This window comes from Alosa sapidissima, chromosome 15 (assembly GCF_018492685.1).
Source record: "Alosa sapidissima isolate fAloSap1 chromosome 15, fAloSap1.pri, whole genome shotgun sequence".
NCBI lineage: Eukaryota > Metazoa > Chordata > Actinopteri > Clupeiformes > Clupeidae > Alosa > Alosa sapidissima.
This window is the reverse complement of record NC_055971.1, coordinates 31220111-31230631: the sequence shown is the minus strand read 5'-3', so window position 1 is coordinate 31230631 and position 10521 is coordinate 31220111. Positions and strand designations below refer to the sequence as shown.

The window sequence follows — 10521 nt, the reverse complement described above, 5'->3', positions numbered from 1 at the left end:
ACTGTAGCACTGTGACACTGTAGCATGTGTGATGTTAAGTGTGTTTGCTGTGTTTGCTGTGATACTGTAGTATGTGTGATGTGAAGTGTGTTTGCTGTGTTTGCTGTGATACTGTAATACTTGTTGTGAGGCAGTTAAGGCGGAGCCCCAGCTGTGCTTGCGGCTGTGTGGGCGGGGCTTGAGGATGGACTGTGTAAGTAAGTATAAGTATAAGTATATATACTCTTTTGATCCCGTGAGGGAAATTTGGTCTCTGTATTTATCCCAATCCATGAATTAGTGAAACACACTCAGCACACAGTGTACACACAGTGAGGTGAAGCACACACTAATCCCGGCGCAGTGAGCTGCCTGCATCAACAGCGGCGCTCGGGGAGCAGTGAGGGGTTAGGTGCTTTGCTCAAGGGCACTTCAGCCGTGCCTACTGGTCGGGGTTCGAACCGACAACCCTCCGGTTACAGGTTACAAGTGCTAACCAGTAGGCCACGGCTGCCCTGTGTAACGTGTGGGCGGGGCTTGAGGATGGACTGTGTAACGTGTGGGCGGGGCTTGAGAATGGACTGTGTAATGTGTGGGCGGGGCTTGAGGATGGACTGTGTAGTGTGTGGGCGGGGCTTGAGGATGGACCGTGTAATGTATGGGCAGGGCTTGAGGATAGACTGTGTAACGTGTGGGCGGGGCTTGAGGATGGACTGTGTAATGTGTGTTCACTCTGTTTAGATTTGCTAACATGCAGCGCCGGTGAGATGGACATGTTCACATGATGGGTGTGGACTTATGACCAGCGCAAAAGGCCATCCTACTGTTACACAACCACACACACCAGCTGCATTTATGAGTGTGTGCTGTGTTCTATGAGATCGTATGCATGATTCACCATTATCACAGACATCTCATCTGTCATGGGGATTATTACGTAACATATAGGCCTACTGTAAAATAAACACATTTGTCCTGGTTTGCTGCTATTGATATACAAACACCGCCATCTGGTGGCCAAAGTATGAAGCTCATGTAATGGATAAAAAGACAGTTCTGTTGAAATATTATTGTTACAGTAATAAGCTTCATTAGAAGTAGATGTTCACTGTCCAAGATCAGTTTAAAAGATAAAATTGTTTCTGGTTTGTGTTTTGTCAAGTAGGCGGTGGACTACTACATTATTCATTCTTATGTTATTGAGATGAGATCTTATCTTGACATCACCTAGTCCAGTGTACACAGCATGCTAATATTACAGTATATAACATGCATGTTGTCAAGTGATCGATGCCTTTTTCCAAGAGACCCTCCAGTGGTGCATTATTGAGAAGGTGTCTGCTATAGGGAGTCAGGAAGCCTTCGGTCTCTGCATGCTACGCTGTTGCTATGATATGTCATCATAAACAGACACATCCGGAGCGCGCTGTGCACTGATGAGACGGCTCAGACGGAGGTATGCTAATCAGCATGCTCCTGTTCGCTTGTGTCTGGCAGCCATTGTTTGCCCACCATCCTTTGAGAAGTGAATGCCACGTTTGTTTGGGTTTTATCTGATGTGAGCCATAAAGCAAGCTCATTTGTCAAGAAGAAATAATTATTAGGCATTCAATTATTAGCTGAAAGACTGACCTCAGATCAATGGGGGAAATGGCAGTCATCAGACCAGCTGCATTAAAGCTCAAACAACATTCTGAAAGATCATTACAAAGTGTGATTGGAAGATTTGTCATAAGAGAAGGCGGGAGGAGACAGGTGCAGATGTATGAATGCGTATGATTACACATTCCCTCATTTCTATAAGATATCATTTCATGCAGGTGTCCACATCGTTGTTGCTTTCAAAAAGAAATGAAATGTGCCAAACTTTGTTGTGCACTTGTTAAAATGTTTAGGCTATTTATTATTGCTCTAATAGAACAGTTGCACACATTTAGTTCTTATCATTGCAAAGTCTGTCCTCTATCCTTTTCACCAGGCATCACTGTCAGCAAGCCATTTCTCTCCTCAGCATGGGCCTCACTGCCCATGTGCATCAGGGTTCATATTTGAGCACATTATTCACACACAGATAAGAGATGCTTTCCCGCTCTGTTAAGACATCTGCCAGAGGAAGAGGAAGCATGCACACTGATTTCATGCACTTGGACACCTGCAGTACTGACACTGATTTCATGCGCCTGCAGTACTGACACCGATTTCATGCGCCTGCAGTACTGACGCTGTTTTTTCGTGCACTTGGACACCTGCAGTACTGACGCTGCTTTCATGCACCTGCAGTACTGAGACTGTATTTCATGCACTTGGACACATGCAGTACTGACGCTGATTTCATGCACCTGCAGTACTGATGCTGTTTTCATCAGTCTGTGTAATGATTCTGATTTTGATAATAAGATAAGACATTTTAATGATGCCAGAGAACACACATTACACTCATGTGATATGTCCTTTAAAGTATCATTACACTCATGTGATATGTCCTTCAAAGTATCATTACATTTATGTGATATGTCCTTCAAAGTATCATTACATTTATGTGATATGTCCTTCAAAGTATCATTACACTCATGTGATATGTCCTTCAAAGTACCATTACTTCAAAGTATCATTACACTCATGTGATATGTCCTTTAAAGTATTATTGTAAAATGACTCATTTCACGCATCATCAGCTTACACCACATTTGTAGTATTATTAATATAGCAAAGAGCACAGAGATGATTTGAGGCTAGAGAGGCCTCAGCAGTGAATGCACAACTCTCTTCTTCTCTCATCATAACTGCCCTGAGAGTGGACAGACAGGCAAAGCTGACACCAGCCTGGCCTGACCACACAGCCTGGGCCCTCAGAACACCAGTGTCTGTGAGGGAATGTCTGGACTCGGGTGCTAACTTCTCCTTCTTCAGCTGAGCTTGTCAGAGTAGGGTTCTTCTTGTAGGGTCATTCCACGTCAGTTCAACCAGGGCCCACGCACTTAGGTCTCAAAAAATTCTGAAAAAATTACCAGGTGTACCTATGTTACCCAGGAGACACACTGTAAAATTACTCTTATGTAAGATCAATACTTTCCAAGATACAGCCAGTTTTACAGGGGGAGGGGGGTGTCGATTTTGTTCGGCCTCTTTTTTTTGTCAAAGTTCACAAGCCCACAGAGCAAGAACTAAACCATGTAGGAGGCTCAAATTTTGCATGCTGGTACATAAATAGGAATAGTATGTAGCAAAATCGTCACGTTTGGTCTGGATAATCCTGCATGGTCATAGCTGTCCCTCAAAGTTGATACAAATTTTATTGGAGTTTTTGGCTGGGCTCTGTTTCACAAAAAAATCTTTGTATATTCCCACAAGGTGTTTGGGTGCTCTGAAAATGAGAACCAAAACGATTTTTTAGACTTGTAAAGTCTGCTGTTCAGACCCTGAAGGAATTTATTTTCTGTTCTGTCATTGTTTTTTGTGAGAGTGTTTCTACTTATCTCAGTAAGGAAAATAAATCAAGAGCCTATGTTGAGTACAAATATGTCTTCTGAAGGCTTAAACAGAGCCCAGCCAAAAACTCCAATAAAATTTGTATCAACTTTGAGGGACAGCTATGGCCATGCAGGATTATCCAGACCAAACGTGACGATTTTGCTACATACTATTCCTATTTATGTACCAGCATGCAAAAATTGAGCCTCCTACATGGTTTAGTTCTTGCGCTGTGGGCTTGTGAACTTTGACAAAAAAAGAGGCCGAACAAAATCGACACCCTCCTCCCCCTGTAAAACTGGCTGTATCTTGGAAAGTATTGATCTTACATAACAGTAATTTTACAGTGTGTCTCCTGGGTAACATAGGTACACCTGGTAATTTTTTCAGAATTTTTTGAGACCTAAGTGCGTGGGCCCTGGTTGAATTGACGTGGAATGACCCTGTAGTTTTGTTTCCAGAGTAGGGTTCTTCTTGTAGTTATGTTTCCAGAGTAGGATTCTTCTTGTAGTTTTGTTTCCAGAGTAGGGCTCTTCTTGTAGTTTTGTTTCCACATTTTGAACCATTCAGAGCATTTCAACCAAAAATAGGGTTTCCTTATAGAAACACAAGATGGCTGTCTCAGCAAACAGGGGGGGACAGTGTGATTCTACAGCTTGGAGAGGAAGGTCCGCCGCCTTGCTACTACTGCTAAGGTCTGTTATGCATTGTGCAGTGGCCTCCGTTGATGACACACCATTGATTACGATAGTTCTTCTCAAAACTGATAAAAAAAAGTGAGATGGTTCACTAGATTAGCTTAATTAGATTTAAAGAATCATTAACAGAACCGGCTGAGATTTAAAGAATCATTAACAGAACCGGCTGAAAGACCCATTTCCTGTTGGTGGAGAAGGCTATGAGCGGAGGTTCTGGTTCTAGTCCTAATCCTAATTCCAGTTCTTCAGAGTAAGTTCTGGTTCTGGTTCCTCAGGCCTGCTGCTGGGTCTGTGGAGGCTGTGGCAGCCTGATGGGGTGCTTGTTGGCGCCGCGTTCGTGCCAGCACACGTCGATCAGCGGGTACACCTTCCCCTGCAGCTCAGCCTGGAACGAGTAGACTGGCCGCAGCTCATCGGTACTCCCTGCGTCGTAGAAGGTCAGCTCGCCCTTCTCGTAGTCCAGGAACACACCCACTGTCTCCAGGGGCGACGGCAGCGGCAGGACGACCCGCGGCGCGGCGAAGGCCTCGTACACGCGGCCCTCACGGCACCCGATGAGCCACACGCCCGCCTCAGGGCTCTTGGGCAGCTTGGCCTTGCGTCCGGCCGTGCCCTTGATCAGGCCCAGACGCCACTTGGGCTTGGCGCCTACACACACCTGGGGGAAAATAGCTATATTCAAGAATATGCCAATCATCCTTATAATAGTATCCATATCATACTATTATGTTATAATAAGTCATAAATAAATAATAAAATAAGGATAAAATAATAACAAATAAAATAAATAAATAAACAACAACTAAGATGGGCATTATAACTCCCTCCTTAGTTGAATTGGTGAATTGGACTCTTCCTGCCACAGCGGCGTCCCCACTCACCTCCCAGTAGCACTTGCTCAATGCCCACTCACCTCCCAGTAGCACTTGCCCAATGCCCACTCACCTCCCAGTAGTGCTTGCCCAATGCGTGCTTGCCCGATGCCCACTCACCTCCCAGTAGTGCTTGCCCACTCACCTCCCAGTAGTGCTTGCCCACTCACCTCCCAGTAGTGCTTGCCCGATGCCCACTCACCTCCCAGTAGTGCTTGCCCACTCACCTCCCAGTAGTGCTTGCCCACTCACCTCCCAGTAGTGCTTGCCCAATGCCCACTCACCTCCCAGTAGTGCTTGCCCGATGCCCACTCACCTCCCAGTAGTGCTTGCCCACTCAACTCCCAGTAGTGCTTGCCCAATGCCCACTCACCTCCCTGTAGTGCTTGCCCAATGCCCACTCACCTCCCAGTAGCGCTTGCCCAATGCCCACTCACCTCCCAGTAGTGCTTGCTCACTCACCTCCCAGTAGTGCTTGCCCAATGCCCACTCACCTCCCAGTAGTGCTTGCCCATTCACCTCCCAGTAGCGCTTGCCCAATGCCCACTCACCTCCCAGTAGTGCTTGCCCAATGCCCACTCACCTCCAAGTAGTGCTTGCCCAATGCCCACTCACCTCCTTGCCCGATGCCCACTCACCTCCCAGTAGTGCTTGCTCACTCACCTCCCAGTAGTGCTTGCCCGATGCCCACTCACCTCCCAGTAGTGCTTGCCCATTCACCTCCCAGTAGCGCTTGCCCAATGCCCACTCACCTCCAAGTAGTGCTTGCCCAATGCCCACTCACCTCCTTGCCCAATGCCCACTCACCTCCCAGTAGCGCTTGCCCAATGCCCACTCACCTCCAAGTAGTGCTTGCCCACTCACCTCCCAGTAGTGCTTGCCCGATGCCCACTCACCTCCCAGTAGCGCTTGCCCAATGCCCACTCACCTCCAAGTAGTGCTTGCCCAATGCCCACTCACCTCCTTGCCCAATGCCCACTCACCTCCCAGTAGTGCTTGCCCACTCACCTCCCAGTAGTGCTTGCCCGATGCCCACTCACCTCCCAGTAGTGCTTGCCCACTCACCTCCCAGTAGTGCTTGCCCACTCACCTCCCAGTAGTGCTTGCCCAATGCCCACTCACCTCCCAGTAGTGCTTGCCCAATGCCCACTCACCTCCCAGTAGTGCTTGCCCGAGGAGAATCCGCGGCTGGCCAGCACGCAGTAGCTGTAGCTGAAGCGCTCGGGGTTGTTGGGCAGGCGGTTGAGCAGGGCGCTGCACTCCACCAGGGTCCGGTCAGAGTTCAGGTTCAGCATGGGGTGGGCCGTCAGGGCGTCCAGCTTCAGCGGAGCAGGGTCTGGGGGGGGGGGGGGGCAGAGAGCCATTATCTCTCCATTATCTCTAGAGTTCAACATGCGTTTACATTTCTTTTAGAAGACGCTTTTATCCAAAGATATGAAAATGAGGAATAGCATTCAAGCGACAATGAAGATGAGACCTTAATATGGTAGTAATGTTCACTATGCCCTAAGGCTTAACATGGTAGTAATGTTCACTATGCCCTAAGGCTTAACATGGTAGTAGTGTTCACTATGCCCTAGACGCAGATGAGACCTTAATATGGTAGCAGTGTTCACTATGCCCTAGGGCTTAATATGGTAGCAGTGTTCACTATGCCCTAGGGCTTAATATGGTAATAGTGTTCACTATGCCCTAGGGCTTAATATGGTAGTAGTGTTGACTATGGGACACATTGCACATTGCGTTCCCACTACTGATTGAACTGTTCATTTGTAATGATAATGTTGTTGTTGAACTGTTCATTTGTAATGATAATGTTTATTGTTGTTGAACTGTTCATTTGTAATGATAATGTTAATTGTTGTTGAACTGTTCATTTGTAATGATAATGTTTATTGTTGTTATTACAGATTGATTTGGACAGAAGCGTCTGCTAAGAACCATGGAGCTACTGTCTGCAGTCCAGACCAGCTCTGAGGCATCGGACTGAATGCATGTGACACACACACACACACACGTACTGGTACATACACACAAGGGCATGTCAGCGGGCCTGAATGCATACTGAGTGTGTACACACACAGTGGTGTCCAGTTATGACTGCAGAGGGCAGCGTGTGCACGGTGAGTCTCGGCTCCCCCCCCCCACACACACACGACATATCTGCAGCGTGTGCACGGTGAGTCTCGGCTCCTTACCTGGCAGCACCCCCCCCCCCACACACACACACACACGACATATCTGCAGCGTGTGCACGGTGAGTCTCGGCTCCTTACCTGGCAGCATCCCCCCCCCCCCCCCCACACACACACACACACGACATATCTGCAGCGTGTGCACGGTGAGTCTCGGCTCCTTACCTGGCAGCACCCCCCCCCCCCCCCCCCCCCACACACACACAGGACATATCTGCAGCGTGTGCACGGTGAGTCTCGGCTCCTTACCTGGCAGCACCCTCCTGTGTAGGCGCTTCCACACGGCCATCTTGATGTCATTGTGCTTGAAGCCGGGGTCAAAGTTGATGGAGCTGTAGCTCCTCTCCTCACGCTGTTGCCGCTGTTGGCCCTCTTTAAATCTGCCCACAGGAGACACACACGCATGTTTCATACGCACGCACACACACACACACACACACGCACACACCTACACACTGTACACATGAACCGATACACACATGCATATACACACACACATAAAACACACAAGGACAAAACATACAAGGACAAACACACACATGTACATATGCACCCACACATGCATAGATACTGTACATACACATACACACACACACACACAAGAACACACACAGACACACACACACACACACACACACACACACACACACACACACACACACACACACAAACACACAAGGACAAAGACATACTGTACACATATGCACACACACCCACACATGCACACCCACCCAGCACATGCAATATTAATGCGTATCATGCTGCAGTTTCTAATCTGGTCCGCAACAGGGGACGCAGTGGCCCTCCGCCAGTGGCCTTGAATATCCACACACACTACTGCGCCTCCTGCCACACACACTACTGCGCACACACACACTACTGTGCCTCCTGCCACACACACTACTGCGCACACACACACTACTGCACCTCCTGCCAACTCCATTATGCTTTAATGAACCCTAAATCCCGACACCGGACCGGGACTCACCTTGGAGCGATCGAGCCGTACTTCTGCAGAGAGGGGAGAACAACAACACACACATTTATCAAACCACGTACGCATCCTAATGAAACAACACACACATTTATCAAACCACGTACGCATCATAATGAAACAACACACACATTTATCAAACCACGTACACATCATAATGAAACAGCATTTTGATTATCAAACCACGTGTGCATCATAATGAAACAGCATTTTAATTTATCAAACCACGTGCGCATCATAATGAAACAGCATTTTAATTTATCAAACCACATGTGCATCATAATGAAACAGCATTTTCATTTATCAAACCACGTACGCATCGTAATGAAACAGCGTTTTCATTTATCGGATTGGGCTGGGATGCCAAAGCTCTGGCCCCAACCCAGCGGGCAGCAATACATCACTGCTCAGCTCTGGGCAAGGGTCTGGTAAAGACTCGGGTCCAGTGGGCTGAGGAGGGCACTGTGCTGCTGATAGCCTGTGCTGTTTCAGATCGACTGGGCTCAGGTCAGCTCCACTGGGCTTGTCCTTCCAGTAGGGGAACCAGAGAGGGTCAAAGCGGAGCTAGTAATCAAGGATCTTTGGGGGAACCTTTGTCAGATCAGGAAACAGGTCCCTCACCTAATCCCAGACGAATTGGGAATTTCCACCGCAAGCAAGACGTAAACGAGAGGGAAATGTTTGTCAAGTTTGTCTGGATCAATTTTGGGAGGTTCCAACTAGGAAATATCCGACTTCCGAGTTTTTCTGGGATGCAGCATAACAGCGTGTTTTTGTAGGTGTATGTTTCACATGCGCCCTAAAGATAGTAATGAAGCATAAAGCTATGCTCTGATTGGCCTTAATAAGGCGCTACCAGTCTAAGGCCTAGTCCACACGTACCAAACCGATCTTTTTTTCCTCCGTCTTCCCTGGAACCGTATCAAGAATATTTGCGTCCAAACGGATCCATCTCAACACGACTCAACACGTTACTTCATACCCCAGGCCTATAGGTGGCACTGTGTCTTTACAGAAATTCACCAAAACTTGCGCTTTAAAAACAGACAGAATAGGCTACGGCGAAATGGCTAGTGCAAGGAAACCAGAATTGTTTGTGTGGACTGATGGTGAACTGTCAACTGTAGCCAACTGTAAAACTAATAAACTTTATTTTACGGTTTGTGAAGGGTGCAGTCCCGTCCTTTATTTGGCTAACGCAGGTAGGCCTACTAATCTCCTTTACTTTCTTTGGTTGTAGGATAGTCCGTGATTCACATTAGTTTTGGCTATCACCGCAATTAGGCTACTAAAGCAAGGCTTACCCAAGTTCTAGGCTATTCTGTCACCACATTTATAATATTGCTATAAAACCTTCGTTAGTAACAGTCAATACTTTTGCCTGCATCAAATCGTGCATTCGCATTCAGTGTGCTACCATTGGCTTAACGTGAGTTCTAATTCTTTGTATGCTTATATCTGATTTCACTCGACTGTGAATGCATGTATATATGTTGTAAGACATGTTAAATAAATGAATGACACTGGCATTACGCACAAATGAATGTAGCCTAAACTTACACCGCACTTTCCTAATAACTTAAGTTCTCTCGTGTCACTGACAGTAGCTAGAATGCATAAAAAAACACCGGGAAAAACAGTGTTCAGTCCACCAAGTCATAAACTATCGGCGCTGCGCAGCATCAGTTGTGATATTTATCTTAACGGAGTGTAATCGTAGGTAATGTCATGTATGAAAACTAGTATTGTTAGGCAATACTATAAGTGCAAGTCCAGGGCAGCTGAGGTGTGGCGATGACATCATTGCTACGCAAGCAGGATGTGCGGTTTCGCTGTCTAAACGAACTCAAACGGGCTACGGTTTCAGATTTCTCCTCTCTGGGACCAGGTTTCAGAAAAGTGCGGTTTCGGGCACTGCGTTTACAGGATTCGTTTGGACGCTCGGCCAAGACGAAGCAAAACCTCTGCATTTAACCTAAAAAGCGTCTCCGTGTGGACAGGCCCTAAATTGCTACACTGATAGTAATGGAATTCCTACCAGTCTAAATTGCTACACTGATACTAATGGAATTCCTACCAGTCTAAATTGCTACACTGATACTAATGGAACTCCTACCAGTCTAAATTGCTACACTGATACTAATGGAATTAGTCTAAATTGCTACACTGATACTAATGGAACTCCTACCAGTCTAAATTGCTACACTGATACTAATGGAATTCCTACCAGTCTAAATTGCTACACTGATACTAATGGAATTAGTCTAAATTGCTACACTGATACTAATGGAATTCTATCTCTAACAATAGAT

General features: G+C 46.8%; 1 protein-coding gene across 1 annotated transcript in view; it reads right to left on the bottom strand.

Moving 5' to 3' along the window:
• Positions 1-3874: 3874 nt before the first annotated feature.
• Positions 3875-10521, bottom strand: part of LOC121684033 (E3 ubiquitin-protein ligase TRIM50-like) — a 13636-nt gene continuing 6989 nt past the window's right edge. Inside the window, exons 4-7 of the mRNA XM_042063957.1 lie at positions 8204-8226; positions 7465-7595; positions 6175-6356; positions 3875-4806 (exon numbers count right to left, since the gene is read on the bottom strand). Of these exons, the coding sequence (XP_041919891.1) occupies positions 4420-4806; positions 6175-6356; positions 7465-7595; positions 8204-8226 (723 nt within the window). The 3' untranslated portion in view covers positions 3875-4419. The remainder of the gene's footprint in view (positions 4807-6174; positions 6357-7464; positions 7596-8203; positions 8227-10521) is intronic.